This window comes from Lagenorhynchus albirostris, chromosome 3, assembly GCF_949774975.1.
Source record: "Lagenorhynchus albirostris chromosome 3, mLagAlb1.1, whole genome shotgun sequence".
NCBI lineage: Eukaryota > Metazoa > Chordata > Mammalia > Artiodactyla > Delphinidae > Lagenorhynchus > Lagenorhynchus albirostris.
Genome location: NC_083097.1, coordinates 57,037,866 through 57,065,273, shown reverse-complemented (window position 1 = coordinate 57,065,273; position 27,408 = coordinate 57,037,866). Strand labels below are relative to the sequence as shown.

Here is a 27,408-nt window from a genome sequence, read left to right as displayed (position 1 = left end):
TATATACTTTGGGTTATAGTCCAAATGAAGTTTTCCTATATGATCAGTTAAAACTAAATAAGAGACCAATCTGTATGTCTGTCTAAATGGTGATAACAAAGTTCAACACCAATTATTCTTTGCTTACCTAGCTTGCCTTGTCCTAAAGTCTATGATATAGCTATTATTACTATAAACAAGAGTACAAAAACACACAAACCAACTGATAAATTATATATTACATGTTTATTAAGGGCACAACTTTTATGTAAAATTTACATTTTTATGAAAAAATCAAAAATATTTACAAAATTTTGTAAGATTTGCCTTGTTCTAATTACAATTCAAAGTAGTAAATAACAATTCTTAAAAACTCACATTTGTTAGAGTTCTGTGTTTACAAGTTCTTGGTTAAAGAGGCAGCTACAAAGTTTATCACTATACATAAGCAAGAACCAGCTTGCTAAATACATTTCCGATTGAAAATCTATTGGTCTTTTTTACATCATTAGTGGATTTTTAAATGAAAAAATCAATATAAACTCATATGGCTTCAAAATTGTAACCTGCACCCAATACAAATTTATGTATCAGCACTTGGTATGAAGACAGTGGTAATTAGGAAAGTGCAGAAGTTTAACCATTTCACTAGTTTGTACATTGTAAGGTAATACTTGATTAAAAACAAACATGGTGAGTATAATGGTGTCTGAATTCCAACAATAAAGTATTAACTGCCCAATAAAAGCAGTTTGACTGCAAAGCAGTTACAGTTAAGATTCCAGTAAGGGACTGTAATTGGCTTTAAAAGAGTACAATGTAAGTTAGAAATTCTAATTTTTGTCCACTATTTAGTAAAGATGAAAATTTTAGCAAATTCTCTTATGTACTGCTTTAGTCAAATCTAAATTTAGAATTGGGCTAACATGGATATATTAAAAAGCACATTATTGTGTTATATATATTACTAAATGAGTAGATTTTCTGCTGTATTTAATATAGCAAGATGTTACATAAATGTCTAGTAGGAGGGTTTTTATTTTCTGTAAAGCTTAACAGGACAATTAGTGGTTTTATATAAATTATCATATATAACACATTTTATTGCTTCTATGCAAAATGCAGGACACTGGTACTTACAAATAAATTTCCCATTTGTAAATTATGAAACTGTGTCCAAAATATTTAATTCCTTCAATTAATCAGGATTTGCTATAAAGTTAGGATTTTTACTATTTAATATTAGTAATATTAAGAAATGCTTAACCCAATCCATCATTTCAAATAATTTTCCTATTTTTAGCAGGTAGCAATTAAGTAAGAACAAGAACATACAAATTGGTAAATTTTTCCAATTGTTGAAAATGCCAAAACTAATCTTTTCTAAAGTGTTCCTCACAAACTACTACAAAATTCATGCTCACAACACATTCAGGAAATAAATGTACAGATTTCCAATAATAGAGTGAAGGGAAATGTTAAATGGAGAGTTAAAATACCAGTTACCAATTTATCATTACAGTTTTGCAGAACTTTCTGATGAGGTTAAGGTGGAATATCTGAAGGTGATTTTTTCCCCCTGTAAACATATGCCATTAGTTATTTCTCTAGTGGCTACAGTGTATCACTAAAGAAGCGAGCCAGGGTTCTTAAGTATAAATTGTCCTTTAGTTATTCTGAACTCCCTTCCCAATTGCGGCCAAAGGTATTTCTGAAAATTGCAATTATCTTGTAAAAATCCTTGACTACTCTAAGATTCCGAATAGAAGATCCAGGCTGTTAGGAAGAAAGTGAGGCACATTAATGAACACAAACTAGATAGGCACATTTCTGGGTTTTGTTATTGTTTTACAAGGCACACATTATGCAATCCATATAAAAATAAATTAAATCTACAGCATTAATTTATCAAAACAATCACAACTTCTATAAAGTTAACTGCAGAAGTAAATTTCTCTGCTGTCTTTTGCAAGCTTATTTTAAAACACATTGCACTTGAGGATTAAAAAAAATCATATAAAACACCATTTACACTTTATTAATATGTTTATATGAGAATCAAATTATAGATTTTGCAAACACCTTGGACTCTGGTCTGATTACTTTATGGCACAAAACTCAATTTGATTGAGTGTTATAAATGAACATTATCCCAAACTTAGAATTCACGTTCTGTCTGTATCCATTCAATATCAAAACTTATAAAATTTCAAAATTATCTCTGACTCTAAAAACTTATGGAAAGCTAAATTATTTTGTGCTTGCTCTCCTGAAATTTCAGGCCTGATATTACACTATAACCACAGACACTGAAGATAATTTAAAATTTCAGCCTATAAAAACTTCACTTTACTGACAATCTGAATAAATGTGTTTCCTGAATATTGCAGTTTATCATTTACAGCGTTGAAAATCATTTCAGTGCTATTTCTGTCGATGACTCACTTCAAAAGTGCAATTTAATGTTTGTAGTCAGCTCTTAAAGACATAATACAAGTTAGAATAGTGTTTGGAAAGAACAGATAATGCAGAATGGCAGGTCTGTACTACTCCTTTGAGCCAACCACTTTCCCAGGTCCATCAACAATCTGCCAAGTATCGTCCTGAAAAACACCAAGCAGACCTTTGCAATTATAATTTCAAATGAACTCGAAGGAGAATATTTTCACTGTGGTTACAGATACAAACCCCAGTTCCCATCTGCTGTTTACAATACATTAGAATCAGATCACAGGTGTTCAGCTATACTGACCATGAGTACTCTCTCTCCCAGGTGTGTCTCTATCTGGCACCTGGTACCAAAGGTCAAAGAAAAAATTTCCATGCCTTTAGACTATAAACTACTTGACAGTCGTTTAGTAAATGTTAGAATACAAATGTTTCCCATGTACATTATAAAGCTTGAAATCTCCCAACTTACCAGTGGCAAACCGCTTCTTTACTAAGGAAAGCCTATAGCCAGTGCCTACAAGTTCAGTATCTACTCCTGAGAGGGTACTTCCCTCGCTGAGGAATTGCACTGCAAGTGTTGTGGGTTTACTGGGTCCTTCTGAAAGATCAAATTTTGCTCTGAGGGACCCAGAACCTACAAGGAAAAGAACAAAGAACTTATACAGGATAATATATTTCACACCAAAAAAGGCAAATGAGCAAGTAAGCTGAACTGTGTCCTATGCCAAATTCGTGAAATGTGTACAGCAAACAAATCAATGTCCTGTTTCCAAATCAGACTTTATTCAGTGAATCTGAATTTTCGTTAAGTAATCTTCATCCATGCTTCTCTTTGACTTAATTAATAATAATCTTCAGAGGCATTTACTATTGAGATTCCTATGCTATATGAATGTTGAAATGAGTCAAAAGACAAGTCTGAGGGCAGCACAGAAGGAAGCCCTAGAAGGGATGAGTGGGAATAAAGTCAAAAGGAAAGGACTGCTGAGTACCATATCATGGGCGGGAGAGGTAAAGAAGCTAAGACAGCTAAGATTGGGAAGAGCTGTATCAACATTACTATTTTGTATTCACCCTTCTTTTTTTTCCCCCGCCTATATATATATATTTTAACATCTTTATTGGAGTATAAGTGCTTTACAATGGTGTGTTTCTGCTTTATGACGAAGTGAATCAGCTATACATATACATATATCCCCATATCCCCTCCCTCTTGTGTCTCCCTCCCACCCTCCCTATCCCATCCCTCTAGGTGGACACAAAGCACGGAGCTGATCTCCCTGTGCTATGCAGCTGCTTCCCACTAGCTATCTGTTTTACGTTTGGTAGTGTATAAATGGATAAAGAAGATGTGGCACATATATACAATGGAATATTAGTCATAAAAAGAAATGAAATTGAGTTATTTGTAGTGAGGCGGATGGACCTAGAGTCTGTCATACAGAGTGAAGTAAGTCAGAAAGAGAAAAACGAATAGCATATGCTAACACCCTTCGTTTTAAAATTTAACTGGTCTAACATGCCAATTATGTCTGAGGGGCTTTCTTTTCAATATAACCATTTATTCAACATAACTCAGTCTAAAAGTGTGGCAGAAATAGTAAATAATTATGAATATTACAAACGCTGTTAAGAAAAAAAAAAGCTATGGGCACATAAAATGGTGTGGGGATGACAGGCCTGTATCTCAGGCAAAGGTGACTACAGGTAAATGGTGTGGGGATGACAGGCCTGTATCTCAGGCAAAGGTGACTACAGGTACAGAGATGGCAGACCTGACAGAGCACGACGCATTTAAGGGAGCTACATCTACACCAGAAGAGCTGGAGAAGAGGGTGCAGGTGGAAGAGAGTGGCAGAAGAGGAGACTAGACTGGCAGCAAGGAACGAGCTCTAAATATCTTTACAAACCACCGGAAGAAATAACCATAAGGAACCACCTAAGATATGGAAGACAAACATTTCAGGTAAGTCTCTTAGAAGGGCAGAAAGGTACAAGATGCAACGTAGGGAAACCACCTGGAGGTCAATAAAATAGTCTAGGACTCTAGGTGACAGGAAAAGGGGATCTGAACTAGGCTAAGGGAAAGGAAAGAAAGGAATGAATTTGAAAGATATTTAAGAGTTGAAATCAAGGGGTGAAAAGGAGGAGGAGCCTAGGAGGATTCCCGGGTTTCTGGCTGGGGAAAGGAGAACTGCTGGACAGTAGGAGTGACATTCTGTGATTCCCCGCATAGAAGCTCAACACTACAGAGAGAAATCTAAGAAAATATAACAATGACCCATCCTATACTATTGTACCTGGTGGCACAGATCAATTGGGAAGATTAATTGCTGTATAATTCTTAACGCTTGCTCAAGCCCTCCTTAAACTTTTACAGTTCTTGATATGCAAAATTCAATTCTGTGAAAGTTCCACCACAGGCCAAGAGCAGCCACCTTGGCAATCCTTAAACTTTAGAATTATTTCCTGTCCCTCTTCTGGGCATAAAGGCAAAATAGAAATAGATTTCTGTTTTACAGTATTCTAATTTGGAGATTTTTTTTAAAAGGCTGACTAACCAAATCAGAACCACATTTATAAGATGTTTCCATTTCCTCACACAGACACTCTGATACCTGAACAGCAGAGGGAAACTATTAATATATCTGGTGAGAAAATTTGTGTCTTATTTTTAAGAGAACAAACTCCTTTCTTGGTAAATATTTACAATAATACTGTTTCATCAAATATGGGGAAAATATACCCTTTCTTCCTTGCTAACTGGTTGTAAACCCTCAATTCAAGTAGCATTTCTGGTTTACTTCCAGTTTCAACTAGGAATTTCAGTTTTGTCTCCCATAGCCATACAGTTAGAGTAAAAATCAGTACAGTTTACCACCTGAAAACAGGCAACCTTTAAGTACCAAACAGGAAAAAAGGAACTAGAGATTAGCTAGGTTATTTCATACAATGTGTTCTCTAGTAGTAAAAGTCTGGTTCAGCACAGCAGGTCTGAATGAACAGACAATATGAGGTATGTTCCTGGACTTCTATGCAGAAATACCTATGAGAAAAACTACTGATGATATGTTTTACATTTTGATCACATTATGCTTAAAACGTTTAAAAGGAAAAGCTGAGCAAAACTTGAAACGCCAAAAAACCCTACTTAATAGGAAAAGTAACTGGAGATTAATTAGGTATTCAAAAGAGGGCAGGAGAACTCTCCTTTGATTAAGAGAAACTACAAATAAAATGTTAAAGACTTGGGCTTCCCTGGTGGCACACTGGTTAAGAATCTGCCGGCCAATGCAGGGGGGACAAGCCCTGGTCCGGGGAGATCCCACATGCTGTGGAGCAACTAAGCCAGTGCGCCACAACTACTGAGCCTGCACTCTAGAGCCCACAAGCCACAACTACTAAGCCCACGTGCTGCAACTACTGAAGCCTGCGCGCCTAGAGCCCGTGCTCCACAACAAGAGAAGCCACCGCAATGAGAAGCCCGCGCACCGCAACGAAGAGTATACCCCACTCGCGGCAACTAGAGAAAGCCCGTGCGCAGCAACAAAGACCTAACACAGCCAAAAATAAATAAATTTTGAAAAAAAGTTAAAGTCTTGACTGTCCTGGGAATTGCATTCTAAACTGAGTTAGGGGATATACTAGGAGTGATCAACTAACTCGCAGAGACTTTTTCTTTGCATTGGGAACATAGATGCAGACATGGTGGGAGGAGGCGATTAACTTGCTTCTCCTTAAAATAATGATCACAGAATTAAAGGCTGTTGATGGTTAGTTTTAATAAGGGGAAATGACCAAGGTAAGGTTGTCCTGAGAAAGAAAAGACAGAGGGGCTTTTTAAGGCTGGGAAGCTTCTGCATGATTTCTGGGAGGCCAGGAGGACTCCAAGAATGAGCTAAAGAGTGTGTTAATTAGTATCAATTAGTTTTCAGTTTCAATTATCAGGTTACCTAGACTTCTATAAATTTACTTTATTAGGTATCTTCTCTTAATGGTAGCAATGTGAACATAAGAAGCATTTATATAATATTTATAAAGCTATAGCAAAACATTATTTTTCTCAGAGAAAGCATATTCAATCTAGAAGAAAAAAAATGTGTTCTGAATCTCAACTGGTCCACTCTTATTATAAGGTATTAACTTCCACCTAGTGGTCAGTTTTAGAACTGAAGGCATGAAATTCCAGGAGAAAATTTTCCATAAACATGCCTAAAAAAATCCATGTGACATCACATTATAAACAACAAAAAAACCATGCACACACTTACCTCTATTTTCTGATTTTTCTGAAATACCAGAGAGTTTCCAAAAGGCTTTCATCTGTTCTGCATTCCTGTAAGAACAAATGTTTTCAGATAATGTGCCTAGTATAGTACCTTGTAGATAAGTGAACACTCAATAAATACATTTTAAATATTTCACTAGAACTATGGTGCTAGATTTACTTTGAATAGTATCACCTGGTGAAAATGTGTTTATGAGTAATATAAATATAGTATTATCTTTATAAATGGATATTTACCAAATTATGTAAATTCTTTTCATTTCTACTGATCAGAGAAAGGAAAACAATGCATAGGTGACCCAGTACCTTCATTGCTCACGGAAAACACAGTTTTATTACTAAACGGTGAAGCAAATATAAAAGAAGAGTGGTTAGAGTCTATACTAATATTAATGGAGGGAACAAGAGAGGTAGTTAAGAGATGTAAAAAATAATACTAAAGACTAACCAGATAGGTATTCCTATAGATATGCTAGATGCTATATTTAATCCTATAAAATAATAATTATCTTTATTTTTAAAATGAAAAAAAAGAAAGTTTAGAGAAACTACATACTTTGCCTAAGGGTAAAGTTGTATTGAATCATTCGAGTCTGGGTGGGGACAGCAAGACTAGTTTATTTTGGGTTGCGGCTACCGTAGCGTGACTACTAAAATGTACAGTACCTTTTATAGCATGGTTTCTTTGGGAAAGTACACTAACTTATAAGACAACTTTCAGAACTTAGGTTCTAAGACTGAGGGATTGCAACAGAAACTTAGTAGGAATTCAGAAATCTACTTAATTTACCATATTGCAGGGGGAAGGGACTGCATGTTTGTGACTCCTCCATCCACTGGTACCACCACCTGTACGTTGGAAAGCACACTTGGTGTCACCATAGCTTCTGGGTTGTACTTATAATCCACTCTAAGATCTGTGGTGCCGGCACTACATTTCCAATATGTTGCGAGATTTAGAGGAGTGGACTGAATACCATTTGATGATACCTTTAAAGAGAGAAAAAAACAAACAATTGCCTTTGACCTAAAAAAGTAAACAAGTCATGTTAATGACATATACCTGAACACAAGAGCTCACACATTCAAAAATAATAATGAGGGAGCTGTCTTTTGCTAGGCGGAGTGAAGCAGGCTCATCTCACAGGCGTAAGTGTGGACCTGGGACTATTTACATCAGAATTTCTGTGGTGCTTGTTTAAAATGCACATTCCACTGGCTCCAAATGCAGAAAATCTGGAGGCACTGGTGATATAGGGGTTAGTATAGCTGCCTTCCAAAGGCAGAAGATCTGATTCAACTGCTTAGGTACAGGGCACAGAAATCAGCGTGTTATGTGATTCTTATTTATGCATGTAATGTTTGAGAACCTCTCAACATTCAACATAGAATTCTAAGATTCTTTATAAGAATTCAGATTTAAAACAGTCAGAAAAACTGGATCGCCATGCAGTTCTGCAAGCCTGGAGTTAGAATACTTCCAACTTGAAATGTTTAATTTTAATCACATGAACCACAGTAAATGGTGCAATTCCTTCCAATTCTTCAGTTCCTTGCTCAAATGACTTACTCCTTTTCAATGAGATTTATTATATTGAAAACTGTATTTTCACTCTTCCTTACCTTACTCTACAGACTTTCCTTTCTCCATAGCACAACATACATTATTTACTTACTATGTTTACTGTCTATTTCCCTATGCTACTCACAGCAATTAGCAAGCACTGAATAATAAATATTTGCTGAATGAATGATAAATACTTGGAATAAACTTTAAGCCAACGTTAAGTGGCAGCACTTTTTTATCCATTAAAGTATTTATTTACTAGAAACATAAGCCATTTTAATACAATTACCCTATTAAAAATTCAAATAAGACATAAATATATGAAATAGGAAATTCTTCTCTTGGCATTCTTACTCCCCACTGTTTTTTTTTAAATTTTATTTTTACACAGCAGGTTCTTATTAGTCATCCATTTTATGCACATCAGTGTATACATGTCAATCCCAATCTCCCAATTCATCCCACCACCACTTCCCCCTCTTGGTGTCCATACGTTTGTTCTCTACATCTGTGTCTCAATTTCTGCCCTGCAAACTGGTTCATCTGTACCATTTTTCTAGGTTCCACATATGTATGTTAATATACAGTATTTTTCTCTTTCTGACTTACTTCACTCTGTATGACAGTCTCTAGATCCATCCACGCACATCTCAACAAATGACTCAATTTCGTTCCTTTTTATGGCTGAGTAATATTCCATTGTATACATGTACCACATCTTCTTTATCCATTTGTCTGTTGATGGGCATTTAGGTTGCTTCCATGACCTGGCTATTGTAAATAGTGCTGCAATGAACATTGGGGTGCATGTGTCTCTTTGAATTATGGTTTTCTCTGGGTATATGCCCAGTAGTGGGATTGCTGGGTCATGTGGTAATTCTATTTTTAGTTCTTTTAAGGAACCTCCATACTGTTCTCCATAGTGGCTGTATCAATTTACATTCCCACCAACAGTGCAAGAAGGTTCCCTTTTCTCCACACCCTCTCCAGCATTGGTTGTTTGTAGATTTTCTGATGATGCCCATTCTAACTGGTGTGAGGTGATACCTCATTGTAGTTTTGATTTGCATTTCTCTAATAATTAGTGATGTTGAGCAGCTTTTCATGTGCTTCTTGGCCATCTGTATGTCTTCTTTGGAGAAATGTCTATTTAGGTCTTCTGCCCATTTTTGGATTGGGTTGTTTGTTTTTTTAATATTGAGCTGCATGAGCTGTTTATATATTTTGGAAATTAATCCTTTGTCCATTGATTCGTTTGCAAATATTTTCTCCCATTTTGAGGGTTGTCTTTTCACCTTGTTTATGGTTTCCTTTGCTGTGCAAAAGCTTTGAAGTTTCATTAGGTCCCATTTGTTTATTTTTGTTTTTATTTCCATTACTCTAGGAGGTGGATCAAAAAAGATCTTGCTGTGATTTATGTCAAAGAGTGTTCTTCCTATGTTTTCCTCTAAGAGTTTGATAGTGTCCAGTCTTGCATTTAGGTCTCGAATCCATTTTGAGTTTCTTTTTGTGTGTGGTGTTAATCTTACTCCCCACTGTTAACATCATGGTACATATACTTCCAAACTTTCTAGGGATGCAAACATAGATCTGTCTCATTCTTTTAAATGGCCACAATAATTAATTTAATCAATCTCTTCCTCTGTGGATGTGTACTTAGGTGGTTTCCAAGCAATGCTGCAGTGAATATCCTTTCTACCTTCCCCCCACCACCTCCGCCCTCTAATTTGTGTGATTTCCAAAGAACAGATTTCTGGAACTGGAATTGTTGAGTTAAAGGTTACATATACTCAATGATCTAACAGAGTTGCCTTCTAAGAGGTTCTATTAATTCGTACTCCTATCAACAAGCGGTCACACTCTCCTAATAGAGCAGTCTTTTTCATTTTTGTCCATCTAATGAGGACTAAAACTTGTATCTCACTGTTGTCTTAACATTCATTGTTCTGATTACTACTGACATGGAGCATCTTTCCATAAGTTACTACTGAGTTATTCATCTTCTATTTCTAATTTATAAGGGCTCTTTGGTCTATCTTGCAATATTACACATGCTTTTCCCTCAGGTTAAATACTGATTCTGTTTAAGGGTTTGTGTGTTTTAACCAAACATCTTATAAACACACGTATTTCTTTCTTTTTGTCTCAAGTATCTCATTCTCTTATTGCATGACTTCTGGGTTTTGTACTGTATTCAGAAAGGTCTTCCACACTTCAAGATTAAAATATGTAATAAGTATTTATAACACATATACAACACACATGCATACATACCCACAGACATATATATATATATTCATCCATGCTTTATTTTCGTATCTTTACGGCTTCATTTATTATTATTAAACCTTTGATACATGCAGATTTTATTTTGGTTAAAGGTATAAGCTAGGGATTCAGCTGAATTTTTTCCCCCAAATCTCCAGCCTGCTGCCCCAGTATCATTTACTGAAAAATTCATCATTTCCACATTGTCTTGAAATGCTACTTTGTCATAGCAAGAATTTTCCATTTATTCTTAGATCTATTTCTGGATACTCTAATCTGTTTCATTCATCTGGCCATCTATTGTTCCAAACTATTTTAAATACTGTTGGCTTACAAAGTTTTCCCATTAAAACTAAAACATTACTCCACATTGCTGTTTAAAACATTTCTTAACTTAATTTTCTGAGCTTTATTCTTCTGAGAACTTGAAAATACTGTCAAGTCTCCAGACACAAATATATAAACACCTCCACTGAGTTTCTGATCAGGATCACATTAAATTTATAAGCTAATTTAGAAACAGCTAAGCTTTCTAGAATATGAGTCTTCCTTTAAATAAAGTATACCATTCTAACTATATTCAAGGCAGCAGAGATGATGTTACGTTTCTTAACCAGTTTAAAAAAATTTTTGTGTCTTCATTGTAGCTACAGGGAAGGATGCTGCAATAGATCTTTAAAAAGATTTTTTTTAATTGAAGTATAATTGACACGTAACACTATATTAGTTTCAGGTGTACAGTGTAGTAATTTGATATTTATATACATTGTGAAATGATCACCACAGTAAGTCTAGTTACCCTCTGTCACCATACATACAAAGTATTTTTTTCCTGTGGTGAGAACTTTTAAAATATACTCTCAGCAACTTTGAAATATGCAATACAATATTATTAACTTTGGACACCATGCTGTACATTACATCCCCATCACTTATTTATTTTATAACCATTAGTCTGTAACTTTTGACCCCCTTCATCCATTTCACCCACCCCTAACCCCCTGTGCCTCTAGCAACCACCAATCTGTTCTCTGTATCTATGAACTTGGTCTGGTTTGTTTGTTTTTTAGATTCCACACATAAGTGAGATCATACCGATCTCTGTCTTCCCTTTCTGACTCATTTCATTTAGCATAATGCCCTCAAGGTCCATCCATGTGGTTGCAAACGGAAGGTTTCATTCTTTTTTAATGGCTGAATAGTATTCCATTGTATATATACAGCAAATCTTATTTATCCATTTATTTATTGATGAACCCTTGGGTTTTTCCATATCTTGGCTACCGTAAATAACACTGCAATGAACACTGGGGTCCAAAAATCTTTTCAAGTTAGTATTTTCATTTTCCTCGGATAAATACCCAGAAGCGGAATTGCTGGATCATATGGTAGTTCTATTTTTAATTTTTGAGGAACCTCCAAACTGTCTTCCATAGTGGCTACGTCAATTTACAATCCCACCAACAGTGCACAAGGGCTCCCTTTTCTCTACATCCTTGTCTTTTTGATGACAGCCATTCTCACAGGTGTGAGATGACAGCTTATTGTGGTTTTGGTTTGCATTTCCTGATCATCAGTGATGTTGAGCAACTTTTCATGTATCTTTTGGCCATCTGTGTGTCTTCTTTGGAAAAATGTCTATTCAGATCCTCTGTCCACTTTTAAAATCAGATTGTTTGTTTTGCTATTGAGTTGTATGTTCTTTATATATTTTGGATATTAACCCCTTATCAGATATATTGTTTGCAAATAATCTTCTCCCATTCAGTACACTGCCTTTCCGTTTTGTTGATGATGTTCTTTGCTGTGCAGAAGCTTTTTAGTTTAATGTAGTCCTGCTTGTTTAATTTTGCTTTTGTTGCCTTTGCTTCTGAAGTCAAATCCAGAAAATGATCACCAAGGCTGATGTTAAGAACCTTACCACCTATGTTTTCTTCTATGAGTTTCAGGGTTTCAGGTCTTGCATTCAAGTCTTTAATTCACTTTGAGTCAATTTTTGTGTATGGTGTAAGACAGTAGTCTAGTTTCATTCTTTTGCACGTGGCTATTTAGTTTTCCCAATACTATTTTTTTTAACATCTTCCCAATACTGTTTATTGAAGAGATTGTCCTTTCCCCAATGTTTATTTATTCTTGGCTCCTTTTGTCATAAATTAATTGAGCATGTATGTGTGGGTTTATTTCTGAACTCTCTATTCTGTTCCATTGATCTATTTGTCTATTTTTTTGCCAATACCATCTTTTGATTACTATACCTATGTCATATGATTTGAAATCAGGGAGTGTGATGCCTCTAGCTTTTTGTTCTTTCTCAAGATTGCTTTGGCTATTTGGGGGTCTTTCGTGATTCCATACAAATTTTAGGATAGTTTATTTCTGTGAAAAATTGCCAGTGGAATTTTAACAGTTATTGCATTAAACCTGTGACTGCTTTGGGTAGTATGGATATCTTAACAATTTTAATTCTATCGATGAGCATGGAGTATCTTTTCATTTAGTTTTGCCTTTATTTCATCACCGTCTTATAGTTTTCAGTGTACAGGTCTTTCACCTCTGTGGTTGAATTTCCTGTGGTTGAATATTCCTAAGTATTTTATTCTTTTTGATGCAATTGTAAATGGGATTATTTTCTTAATTTCCTCTGCTAGTTCATTATTAGTGTATAGAAACACAACAGATTTTTATATATTTTGTATTTTGCAACATTACTGAATTCATTTATTATTCAGTTTATTCATTATTCAGTATTCTAAGTTTTTTTTCTTATGGAGTCTAATGGTTTTCTACATATAATATGTCATCTGCAAAGAGTGATAATTTTACTTCTTCCTTTCTAATTTGGATGCCTTTTCTTTTTCTTGCCTAATTTATCTGGCTAGAACTTTAATACTATGTTGAATAAAAGTGGTGAGAGTAGGCATCCGTGTCTTGTTCCTGATCTTAGAAGAAAATCTTTCAGATTTTCACCACTGAGCATATTAAGCTATAGCTTGTCATATATGGCATTTATTATGTTGAGGTATGTTCCCTCTATACCCACTGTGTTGGGAGTTTTTAATCATAAATGGATGTTTAAATTTTGTCAAATGCTTTTTCTGTAATCCACTGAGATCATACGATTTTCATCTTCATTTGTTAATGTGGTGTATCATGTTGCTTGATTTCTGGATGTCAAACCATCCTTGCATCCCTGGAATAAATCCCACTTGATCATGGTGTATGACCCTTTTAATGTATTGTTGCAGTTTGTTCGCTAATATTTTGTTGAGGATTTTTGCATCTAGGTTCATCAGGGATATCAGCCCGTAATTTTTTCTTGTAGTGTCCTTCTCTGGCTTATCGGGGTAATGCTGGCCTCATAAAATGAGTTTGGAAGTGTTCCCTCCTTTTCTGTTTTTTGGGAAGGGTTTGAGAAGAATTGCTATAATTCTTTTAATGTCTGGTAGACTTTGGTAGTTAAACCGTTTGATCCCGGACTTTTGTTTTTGGAAGGTTTCTGATTATGGATTCATATCTCCTTACTAGTAATCTATTCATATTTTCTACTTCTTCATGATTCAGTATTGGAAAGCTGGCTGTATGTTCCTAGAAATGTATCCATTTCTTGTAGGTTGTTGGCAATTTGTTGGCATATAATTGTTCATGGTAGTATCTTATGAATCTCTGTATTTCAGTGGTATTAGTTATAACAGCTCCTCCTTCATTTCTGATTTTATTTGAGCCCTCCTTTTTTCTTGGTGAGTCTAGATAAAGGTTTGTCAATTTTGTTTACCTTTTCAAAGAACCAGCTCTTAGTTTCATTGATCTTTTTAGTCTCTAATTATTTCTGCTCTTATCTTTGTTATTACCTTCCTTCAACTAACTTTGGGCTCCGTTTGCTCTTCTTTTTCTAGTTACTTGAGGTGTAAAGTTAAGTTGTTTGAGATTATTCTTGTTTCTTGAGGTAGGCATGTATCACTATGAACTTCCCTCTTAGAAATGCTTCTGCTGCATCCCATGAATTTTTGGTATGTTGTATTCCCATTTTCATTTTTTTCAAAGTATTTTTTGATTTCTCCTTTGATTTCTTCATTGACCCATTGGTTACTCAGTAGCATACTGTTTAATCTATCCATATTTGTGATTTTTGCAGTCGTCTTCTTGTAACTGATTTCTAGTTTCATACCACTGTGGTCCTAAAAGAGATGCTTGATATGACTCCAATGTTAAATTTATTATGACTGGGCTTCCCTGGTGGCGCAGTGGTTGAGAGTCCGCCTGCTGATGCAGGGGACACGGGTTCGTGCCCCAGTCCGGGAAGATCCCACATGCCGCGGAGCGGCTGGGCCCATGAGCCATGGCCACTGAGGCTGCGTGTCCGGAGCCTGTGCTCCGCAATGGGAGAGGCCACGGCAGTCAGAGGCCCACGTACCGCAAAAAAAAAAAAAAAAAAATTTATTATGACTTTTTTTTTACCTAATATATGATCCTGGAGAATGTTCCCTCTGCAGTTGAAAAGAATGTGCACTCTGCTGCTTTTGGATGGAATGTTTTCTGTATATCTGTTAAGTCCATCTGGTCTAACATGTCATATAAGGCTGATGTTTCCTTACTGATTTCTGTTGGGATAACTTATCTATTAATAAAAGTGAGTATTAAGGTCCCCTACTATTACTGTATTGCTTTCTATTTCTCCCTTTAGGTCTCTTAATATTTGCTCTATATATTTAGTTGCTCCTATGTAGGGTGCATAATTATTATTATTATTTTGGGGGGGTGCATAATTAATAAATGTTAAACATCTTCTTGTTGAATTGACACCTTTATCAATATGTAATGCCCTTCTTTGTCTCTTATTACAGTCTCTGTTTTAGTCTATGTTTTTCTGATATAAGTATAGCTACCCAAGCTTTCATTTGGTTTCTGTTTGCACGGAACATCTTTTTCCATCCCTTCAACTTTCATTCTGTGTGTGTCCTTACATCTGAAGGGAGCATCTTATAGGCAGTATATAAATAGGTCTTATTTTTTTAATCCATTCAGCCACTCTATGTCTTTTGATTGGAGAATTTAGTCCATTTACAATTAAAATAATTATTGACAGGTATGTATTCACTGCATATTGTTAATTATTTTCTGGCTGTTCTGTTCTCTTTCTTTGTGGTTTGATGACTTTAGTGGAATGGTTAATTTCTTTCTCATTATCTTTTGTGTATCTGCTATAGTTTTTGCTTGGTTGTTACCATGAGGCTTACATATAACAACCTACATAACAGTCCATTTTAAGCTGCAAACAACTTAAGTTTGAATGCATTTTAAAGGTCTGCATTTTTACTCCCCCTCTATTTTCTGTTTTTGATGTCACATTTTACATCTTTTTATCTTGTGTATCCCTTCACTAATTATTGGAGTTATTTTTAGTATTTTTGTCTTTTTCCTTTTACTATTTTCACTCTACGTGATTAATCCACTACCTCTACTATATATTTACCTTTACCAGTGAGATTTATACTTTCATACTTTTGTTACTAATTGGTGCCCTTTTCAGCAAAGAAGTCCCTTTAACATTTCTTGTAAGGCTGGTTTATTGGTGATGAACTCCTTTAGGTGTTGCTTGCCTGGGAAACTCCTTATCTTTCTTTCAACTCTGAGCAATAACTCTGCCAGGTAGAGTATCCGTGGTTAGAAGTTTACTTTGAATATATCCCTTCTGGCTTGCAAAGTTTCTGCTGAAAAGTCTGCTGATGGTCTTATGAGAGCTCCCTTGGTTTTTCTCTTGCTGCTTTTAAGATTCTTTTTTTAAACTTTTGACATTTTTTTTTTAATGTTGAGCCTTCTTTTAATTCATTATTATTTTTTTAATTTTTGACTGTGTTGGGTCTTCGTTTCTGTGCAAGGGTTTTCTCTAGTTGTGGCAAGCAGGGGCCTCTCACTGTCATGGCCTCTGTTGTTGAGAAGCACAGGCTCCAGACGCGCAGGCTCAGTAGTTGTGGCTCAGGGGCCTAGTTGCTCTGCGGCATGTGGGATCTTCCCAGACCAGGGCTCTAACCTGTGCCCCCTGCATTAGCAGGCAGATTCTCAACCACTGCGCCACCAGGGAAGCCCTAAACTTTTGACATTTTAATTATAATGTGTCTTGGTGTGGGTCTCTCTGGGCTTCCTGGATCTGAATGTTTGTTTCCTTCCCCAGGTTAGGGAAGTTCTCAGCCATTATTTCTTCAAGTAAGTTTTCAGTCCCTTTATCTCTATTCTCCTTCTGGGACCGTTATAATGTGTATGTTAATTTGCTTGATGTTGTCCCATAAGTCCTGTAAGCTATCTCCGCTTTTTAAAATTCTTTTTTCTTTTTGCTGTTCGGATTAGGTGAGTTCCACTGCCCTGTCTTTGAGTTCACTGATCCTTTCTTTGCTTCATCTAGTCTGCTGTTGAACCCCTCCAGTATATATTTCAGATCAGTTATTGTATTCTTCAGCCCAGTGACTTCTATTTGTTACTTTCTTAGGTTTTCTATTTCTTTGTTGAAGTTCTCACTGTGTTTATCCATTCTTTTCCCAAGTGAGGTGAGCATTTTATGACCATTGCTTAGAACTCTTTATAAGGTAAATTACTTACCTCTGTTTTGTTAAGGTGTTTTTCTAAAGTTTTGTCTTGTTCTTTCTTTTAGAATATATTCCTGTTTCCTCATTTTACTTGATTTTCTGCACTTCTTTGTATTAGATGAAATAGCCACCCCTTCCAGTCTTGAAAGAGTAACCTCGTGTAGGAGATGAACCTTATTGTTCAACCTCGCCTTAGCTCTTGGTTGCCTCTCAAACCTCTGTGATTGTCCAAGCAGACTATTTTATATTTAATAGCTCCTAATTGTCAAGGGTGTGCCAAGACCTGGCAGTGTTTCAAAGCAGGAAATCTGCCAGCACATAGATTCAGACTGACTAGGAAGCTAGACCCTCAGGCAGCAGCTTTTAAAGTATGCAAATACATATAGTTCTGTGAGACTGAATACAAATGTTAGCCCTGCTGGCCACCAGATCAGGTGATCTGGTGGTGTCCCCTGGGTGACAGTCATAAAAATCAGGGCTCTAGACGAGTGTGTAAGTTCCTTTCTGGGAGATACTGATGAGCTGTAGCAAAGCAGAGGGAGAGTGAATTGACTGCATTCCCCCAGGCTATGTTCCCTAAGAGCATATCTGGAGATCCCTAGATGTGTGTCAGACCAGAAGCCTGCCCCTTAGGCTGCTGCCCCAGGCCAAGCAAATGGGTCTCTTTCACAGAAACAGTACGGGTGTTTTTCAGTCTGCTTTCTGTGCATCGCCCTGGGGGCAGTAGCCTGCCAAAAACTGTCTCACTGATTGTTATAGTCCTGTGGGACCCAGAAATGCAAGCTCCCCTGGCCTCCAGAGCCAGGAGATCAAGGGTGTCCCCTGGGCTGCAGCTGCAAAAACTGGGGCACCAGACATCTATAAAAACTCCCCTCTTGGAGATACTGGTGTCACAGAAGAGAGTGCAAAGATGACACGCACTGAGGAAGGGGGAAAGAGGTCTTGAATAAAAAGCCAGTTTTAGCATGAGAGAGGGAGAGCCCACTGGTTGGAGTGTAAAGATGGCATCCACCAAGAGAAAAAGTCTATAGTAAAAAAATAAATAAAGTGGTGCTTGCTGGCTTTAGCAAAGTAGATGGAGCAAGTAAAAGAGGTGCCCTCCAGCACCTCACTCCCTGGAGAGTATCTCAACACGCCCCGGCCCCTCAAGCCCATGCTTTAAGATCAGCTAATGAATCTCTTTCACATGTAGCCTGTGCACTTCTAAAATGGCCGCTTGCATGCTGGGACCTAGGGTGCTTGAGTTTGCACGCAAGCCCTTTAAACCCGTTTCTCAGATCTCTACAGCCCTCGGGTTCCTGTGGATACGAGCTCCACTGGTTTTCAAAGCCAGATGTTTTAGGGACTCGTCTATCAAGTGCAGGTCTCAAAAGATGGGGTGTCCATGCGGGTTACAAACTCTTTGTTCCTCAGGGAGAAGCTCCAGATTTGTGAGTTCCATCCAGATGGTGGGTTGCCATGATGGGGCTGAAGCTTATGGTGAGACCGTGTCTCAGCCTCTCCTACTCGCCTCAGTGTGGCCCTTTTCTCACTGGCTGATGTGAAGGAGCTGTTTAGCTATCTTTCAGGTCCCTTTCAGAGGGAATTGTTCCACATGTATCTGTATATACACCATGTTGATGTATCCATGGGAGAAGGTGAGTTCAGGATCTTCCTATACCATCTTGGACTACCTCTCCAGATCTAATTAGTTTTTTTATTGTGAATATCTTTCTCCATTAGTTTTCCTAACTGGTTGTTTTGAAAGCCATTAATTTTTGTATTAATTTTTTAAATGACCACTTTGCTAAATTCTCCTGCATCAGTTTTTCAGTTGATTCTCTTGAGTTTTCCAGAAATATATCACCTGTAATTAATATTATTTTTATATCTTCCTTTCCAATATTTATCACCACTTATTTTATTCTCCTGTCTAACTCTACTAACACATCCAGAAAAATCTTATACACTAACAGGAATAATGACTGTCCTGACTTTCAATGCTTTAGGTATTTCATTATTAAGACTGATATGCTGGTCTTTTCAGGTGAAGGACATTCATATATTTATATTTCCTCAGTCTTTTAATTGGTAATAGACAGACGGTGAATTTGATCAAATTGGCCAAAATCTCCAGAGGCTTATTAAGAGATTTTTTTGATTTTGAAACATCCTTGCATTGCTCGAATGAACTTCACTTGGCCATGACATATTATTCATTTAATGATATGCAAGACTGTTAATATTTTAATTAAGGATTTTTATAAGATGACACTCACCTGATACTTTAATACATCTACATTATAATAAGAAGCAGCTGGATTCTGCTCTGATAGCTTCTTGAGGTAGATAGTAAGAGCTTGCATGTTCATCCAAAAATCTTTTGTGTTAGAATCACATTGTGATGGATCACTGTATAAGAAATATTTTCATTATTATTTATTATTATTTCATATTTATTTATTTATTTATCTTTATCCTCTGCCTCTCTGTAGTAATTTGGTGACCTGGCAAAGACCAGTAGAAATGAACCAAAAGATGGGATGAGGTAAAACTAAACTTAGGGGATAAAGAATGGAACATAGCAGAAAGTTGCCTAAAAGATGAGAAGATGTACAGTAGGGAAGGATTTAACAACGACTACTACCACCCACCAGCACAAACAAAACAAAGACAGCAGAATCCTATTTAATCATAATAAATAATTTTGATAGTCTTCAAATTGAATCACTGTTGCTTTGAAGAAGAAAGAAAAAATTTCTTAAAAAGAAATTTCACCTTCAAAACAAAAGTACACAAGCCTGGGGATTTCCCTGGTGGTCCAGTGGTTAAGACTCTGAACTTCCACCACAGGGGACACAGGTTCGATCCCTAGTCAGGGAACTACAATTCCACATTTGCCACACAGTGTGGCCAAAAAATTTAAAAAAAACTGAAAAGTACACAAACCTGAACACAAGTTGTGCATTTGGAAGAATTTGTTCTAGTCTGTTGATATTTTTCACCCTGAAGCAGAGCACAGCTGGGGATGGATTACTAGTGAAGACTTTAATAACTCCGCTTGGAAATGATATTGTCATGTCACCAGTGATCTTCACAATACACCTGGAAGTAGGCATTTTGAAAAATTTAAATAGTTTAAATAAGGCATTTTAACCTCCATTTAAAGCATATTTAGTTTTAAAAGGGCTTTATTTATATATATAACCTTTTATCATAATTACCATGAATTATTTTTTCAATTATAAAAAATGATTCTATGTGAAATGATATATTCATCTAACACCAGTTTTTCCTAGAATTAAATTCCAAACACAAATGGATGCACACTGATAATACTCCTTCACTTGTTTGCTAAAACCATCCCTGGCTGTCTCATAAGGACACTGTTTCCCTGGTAACACTATCCCCAGCTGTAGCTATTTTTCCTCCAAACCCCACAAAGCACTGAGCCTGATGGTGGCAGTGGTAGATGTCCTCCTTGCTTCTCATTGCCTCTTACAACTCTATATTCCTTCTTCCTTCTGAAAAACCACCAGCTTCATTTGAAACTCACACCATCAGATTACACTACTCGCTATCCCAACCCTTCAAGTCATCTTCAACATTCCCTTTCATTTTCTGAAAATTATAGCTCCTGGCCCACTGTCAGTCTGTCTCTGCACAACTACTCCTATCATAAATTTTTAGTGATTTCAATATCCACACAGATAATCCTTTCAACACCTTGGTCACCTAGTCCTTCAGCCCCTTGCCTTCAATGATCCTGCCTTCCAGCCTACCTCAGCCATACTTCAGCCCCTCCATCATCTCAGCCTGATTCCCCACTCATCGGATAGTCTCTTCCTACTTCTCCAACTCATTCTGTCCAGTACTGCATCTCCAATCTCATCAAAAACCTCCATAATCCATTGTTCCTACCACCTTTTTCACGAATTTTCACTCTTCCTTCATATCCTCACTTCCCCCTATCTTGGGACTTCATGGTCCATCAATATACATACTCCTTTGCATAAACCCTCCCCTTGGTTCTCCCTCACTTGACTATGCTTGTTTGGCAAAACACAGTCTTAGCTAAATCCAGCTCCTCACCTACATCTATATGGCCGAACATGACTAGAGAAAAACATATAATGATATAGCCAAAACTCTCAGTTGGGTCCCCTTAGTATTACCTGGAAATTCTACATCCCCTAGCTCTTTTCATACCTTCTCCTTTCTCCTCTAACTCTAACCTGCAAAATTCCCTCCCCCACCTGCAGTCAACGACTTTCCTTTAAATTTTACGGATGAAATAAAATCAGAAAAGAACTTCCTCATACTCTCACTACTAAAATCCTAATCTCCCTGACTCTAAAGGCATCCATACCTTCTGCCTTCCCTCCTGTTTCAACAGATAATCAGTCTATGCCCCTAAGGTTAACTGTACTGAAGCACATCTCCTCTTACATACTGAAGGACTTCACTCACGCAATTGTCTCCTTTCCTGTAGATTGTTTTTTCCATAAATATTGGATTTTTCCCATTAGCATATTGAAATGTATATCATCTTTAAAAAACCCAAAAACTAAAATGAATAAAGGCCTCCTCTGATTCTCCCATCTCTCTCCTGCTACCACCCTGTTTCTCTGCTTCTACTTAGAGCAAAATATCCTAAAAGAATTGCCTAACATTTGCGCTCTTCAAATACAGTTGTCTGTATTTGCATCATCTCCTGCTCCTGAGCGCCCTCGAAGCAGTCTACTAGAGCTGCTCTTGTGAAGGTCATTAATGACCTTCACGTTGTTAATGATCTTCACGTTGTTAATGATCAATTTTTCTTGACCTGACGGATAGCATCAGATACAGCTTCACACCTTCTTTCATGGAAGGGTTTATTCACTTAGTTTCTGGGACTCTGCTCTACTGGTTCTCTTCTCACCTCTCTTGTTGCTTGCTGTCCCAAACTCCATTGCTGGATGATTCTCATCCTCCTGTTTTTAAACACTGAAGGGGGCCAGGACTTAGGTTCTCATCAGATCTCTTCTCTACACCCTAATGCCCCAGGCTTTAAGTATCATGTACAAATTAATGACTACCAAATATTTTAGCCTGCACCTATCTCTGAACTCCAGAATCATGTATTCAACTATCATCAACTCAACATCCCCACTAAATTGTGTTAATAAGTACTTCAAATTTAACAATCTACTCCCTCAACAAATCTTGACAAATCTGTTTTCAAAATACATTCAGAATCTCATTACTACTCACCATCTCTTCTGCTAATACCCTTATACAAGTCACCATCATCTCTCACCTGGACTTCAGTGGTTAACCCTTTCTCTCTGCATCTACTCTGGCTCCTTCTAGTTTATTCTCCATATAGCAGGCAGAGTGCTACTTCAAAAACATAAGTAACCTCATCACTCCTCTACTCAAAAGCCTCTACTTGCTTCCCACCTCACCCACAATAAATTCCAAACTCCTTACCATGGTCTACAATGCCCAGCCTGATCTGTTCCCTCTGTGGACTTATCTTTGACTACTTTCTTCCTTGTTTACTCCTACTCAGTGACATGGTTCTCTTTGCTATTTCGTGACTATGCCAAGCATGCTTCTACGTCAGTCCCTTACACTTACTGGAATGCTCTTCACTCACCTATCTGCATGGCTTGCTCCTCCCTCAATGTCTTTCAAAAACAACCTCAAAAAGGTTTTCACTGATCATTCTATCTAAAATAGTAGCCCTCTGTTGTAACTGTCTATCCCCTTACCCTGGTTTATTTTTCTTCATAGCATATATCAATACCTCTCCTTTTCCTAAGTAACATTATTCATTCATCAAATATTTGAGCGCTTACTATGTGTAAGACTCTGTTGTAAGTGCTGAAGGTACTTTAGTAAACAAAAGTTCTTCTCTACAGAGCTTGCATTATCTCAAGTGAAAACTAAGAAACTTTCACAACAATGCAAGCTTATAACAGTCTTACACATATTAAGCACTCAAATATTTAATGAATGAATAATGTTATACATGAAAAATAAGGGTGGGGTGATGGTGGTGGGATGAATTGGGAGATTGGGATTGACATATATACACTAATATGTATAAGATAAATAACTAATAAGAACATGCTGTATGAGAAAATAAAATAAAATTCAAAAAAAAAAGAAAAATTAAGGGTGGTCATTCACCCAAAGATCATTTTCTTAATAGAAGGAGGTTAAACCAATCCTTCAAGAGTCTCCTGTAAATAGACATGCACTCTACGTCTCTCTTGCAAACATCACACTTTCACCAAAGATATACATTAGGCCAAGATTCAGAGTTCTATCCCCATCTACGTCAGCTGCCACAATCCTGTTCTACAGACATGTCAAACAACAGATTCGTCATACTGGTCATAAAGCCTGGGCAAAAACGTACATAAACTTAGAAAAAAGCCATCACTACTGATTATAGTGACTTCTTAAATTCGAAAGACAATATCTAAATGACTATAATTGATAGCAAAAAGCAGGTAAACAAGTAATAGAAAACTCTAATAGAGAATCAAAATGTAACTCTTAAAATTTACCACCAAACCCCCTGCCCCTGAAACACACACACACATATACATGTATCTTTTAAAAACTAACTTGGTGGGATCTGCCCCTTTAAAGTAGGCATTAACAGATTCTGTAAGGGCGACTGCCACAGGTAAGGTGTCCTGATTTCCAAGGCTGACAGGACTGGGACCTCGTGACACACCTAGAATAAATACAATTCATTTGTTAAATCCTATAGAAAGATATTTATTAAATACCAAGACAGAGTAGACTCAAAATATTAGCTTGTCACAAGTGACTCTATTACTGGTTTCAAAGATGCCCCAAGTATAAATCTGGTTAAAAAATGGAGCATAAAACAAGTTGGACAAATAAAATATGACAGGAAAACATGTCACAGTGACTTCAATTTTAAATAGAATGACAAAGAAGGGTTGGGTTAAGGAATGTCAGAAGGAAAAAGCCCTTCACCTGAAGAGCTAAAATTACTGAAATATGGCTTCAAAACCATTCAGATACTAAATTCTTTCAGGTTCTACTAATTCACATATGTAAGATCATTAAACTGGATTTTTCTATTTAAGGTATTTCTACACATTAGCTATTTCTAAATGAGCAGTGTAATGTAATCATGCACTACTCATTATTACTGTAATTCTCCTTTACCTCTTCTTTGTCTTATGCTTGTATTATATTCCCATATTACCTTTCCTCAATAAACATGACTAATAACATCATTTTGAGGTAACATTCCTGACATAAAGTTAACTCAGTAAGATACCTTTAGAGTCAAATCATAGAAAGAGCAATAAAATGTAATAAATAAAATGTAATAAAATGTAATAAATGTAAACAAATTTAATGTATATGTTCAGGTGTTTTTTAAAACCTAAAATCTGGTTTATTTCATAACAGACAAATCCCTTAAAACAGTGCATTGCCTTTTTTTTCTTTACAAATGTACTCTCTCCATTTATGCCTTACCATTGTTATCGATTGGAAAGTGGAGCATTTCATTTAATATACAATGTATGATGAAATTTTGTAAAAATAAGTCAATTGGGTAGTTAATGATGATTATTCATTCTTAAAGAAAAATATGTTGACCTAGGTTATTCATTTATCTCTGAAATCTGAATGTATGTTTTTTGTTACATAAATGTTACACCATGTTCATAGCCATCAGATATTTTTATTTCAGATGTGAGCTACTTTTGAGATACCTAGAGTATTGTTAATTCTAACAAAAATCAGTACTAGCTTTCTTTGCCTCACAACTAAACCTGGGCTCCTACAAATAGTGAGAAAGAGCTTTTGTTACCTTTACAGGCCAGGAAGATTCTGTACTGTTCAAGATTTTGAAGAATTCTGATTTGGAAGGTTCTTCATAGTTTAAAAAAAAATGACTCAGTGATTAAAAATACATGGAAACAGGAACTGCTGTTTCTAGGCCACTGGGAAAAGTAAACTCTCCCAAACAAGACAACTTAAAATTTCATATGAAAATAAACTCAATAATAAAATGTATTCACAAAATCACAACAGCTACTATCTACTAACCACCAATATATGCCAGACACTTTGCCAAAGAGGCATGAAAGAAATGGTGCCTTTCTGAACCACAAGTAGTTTTTTTCTGCAAAGCAGGAACATACTTTGTAGGTGATGGGCTGCAACAATGAAAGGACATGAAAATGTGTCTGGAGAAGTGTTTATAACCCAGATCAGGACATGGAAGACCTTTAGTTTTATCCTATTGGCACTAAAAGCCACTGAAAATGTTTAAAAGAAACAAGATTGTGTTTTTCATTTTGTAAGATCACTGAACACAGAGTGAATCCTGGATTGAAAAGAAAAATGACTTGGCAGGGATTCAAGTTTGGATCAGGTGAGAGAGAATTAAATGAAAGCTAAGGGCTTGATCAAGAGGCAGTAGTTTCTAGGATATGTGATTACAACTATGCAAATACATGTTTGTGCAGTGGGAAAATTTCACTATAAATCTAAATTAGTTCAATTTTTAAAAAAATATATTCTATACTAGGGTCACTAGAAATTCAGGAAAGCATATTTTCAGAGAAAGATGAAGGCTATAATAATCTTTTATTAGAAAAAATTCTATGCTCTTAAATCTGAAATTAATCTTTTCCCTTAGGTAACCTACACAAGTGGATATCTACACACAGTCATGGGTAACATTAATGCCTGCTAGGACTTTGACATTAAAAATCAAAAGAAACCTACAAAGTTATTCTTTTCAATTATCCAATTTGGGCATATAAAATGAGAATTCTTGAAATAGTTTCCCTGTAAATTGCTAAGCCTGTTACTGAAATATTGGCAAGAAGAAAAAAGTACTGGAGAGTTAGGAAAAAAACTCAAAATCCACTTAACATTTTGGCATATCCCCTTTTGTATATTCCATTTTTGTTTCCAAGATCATATTGTATATGCATCCTTCAAAAAAATGTTTGACACAGGAAATATGTGCTTAAGTCCCTAGAAAAGTCTAAGTGTGTACTATATTATTCAGAATAACTCATTTTTTGGAAAAAATAAATTCCTTGGATGTTCTTCTTTATAAGGATAGTATGCATGCATTCTAATTTTGGTTTAATTGTTGCATATTTACAATTGTGTATGTTTTGAAAATGCAGAGACATAAAGCTGAAATAAAGGGTACCTACCTTTGTAACAATCAGTGCATATTTTTGTGGAATTCCTTTCAGCTCCGGAGTAAAAAACAGGGACTCACCCCCAACTATTTCCTACCTCTTTGCTTCTAACTAACTTCAGCTCACTGTATGAATGGTTTTCGTATGATTGATAGCCTTTGCTTTGTGGTTTTTATATTATAGTTTCTTTTTTTTAACTGACATATTCTTTCTGGTTCTTTCCTAATCACTTTTTCTCTGCTTCTAATAGCTTTAGAGGTAAGATCTGTTGATATTTCTTAATGTTAAGGAGAGAAGAGCAGGAGGGAGATGGAAGATAATGCAAAAATAATGTATGTTTTTATAATTTATCCACTGCTATCAATGGATCCTGTATAGAAACTGGACATAATTAGTACAAAATTGAGATAGTTAAACCTTAGAGTTATTCTTGATTTCTGAGACACCATAAATTGCTGGAAAAGGAAAAATTAGATAACAGAGTATTTTAGATACACTTTAGGGTCATTAGTTAACACATACATCTGCTTTCAATACAATACCTTGTGAAGTCTCACAGTGCTTTTCAATTTCAGAGAGTGTCCCAATCAAATTATCATCTTCTATCATATTTAAATAAAACAAAATATTGCAGGAAAAGAAAATACTTTCAAGAACAAGAAGAATCAAAAACTTAAATCTAAACAGGGAGCTGAATAAACATCACAATAAAGAAAGAAATTTTTAGGAAGATTTAAAGAAACTTTGTCCTATAAAATCCACATTACATCACATCCTGCCTGCCTGTATCATCACCGTCACCTACTTGTCGTTCTCCTATTGCCAGCACTGGCCCAAACTACAAACAAATATGTACCAACTTAATCAAAATTAAAGTTTCCATCACAAATAGAAAACGTTCTGAATAATCTGGAGATAATGGGAAACGACTAAAGCAATTCTGGTTACCAGGACGTGCCTGATTTCTAACAGGACCCATCTATGTTCTTTATGATTAAAATACAGATTCTGTGGAAACAAAAAAGGTAACAAAACCACATATACAAACAAAATGTAAGAATAAGGTGCTTGTTACAGCAAACAAAAAGACTT

The 27,408-nt window shown here is 36.1% G+C and overlaps 1 protein-coding gene across 1 annotated transcript in view; it reads right to left on the bottom strand.

The window, feature by feature from the left end:
* Positions 1–206: 206 nt before the first annotated feature.
* The window catches only part of FCHO2 (FCH and mu domain containing endocytic adaptor 2), a gene marked incomplete at its 5' end in the record, with an annotated part of 117,340 nt that continues 90,138 nt past the window's right edge, over positions 207–27,408 (bottom strand). The window contains 7 exon segments of the mRNA XM_060146315.1: positions 207–2,582; positions 2,900–3,064; positions 6,702–6,766; positions 7,509–7,708; positions 19,390–19,522; positions 20,060–20,215; positions 23,732–23,843. Coding sequence (XP_060002298.1) covers positions 2,560–2,582; positions 2,900–3,064; positions 6,702–6,766; positions 7,509–7,708; positions 19,390–19,522; positions 20,060–20,215; positions 23,732–23,843 — 854 coding nt within the window.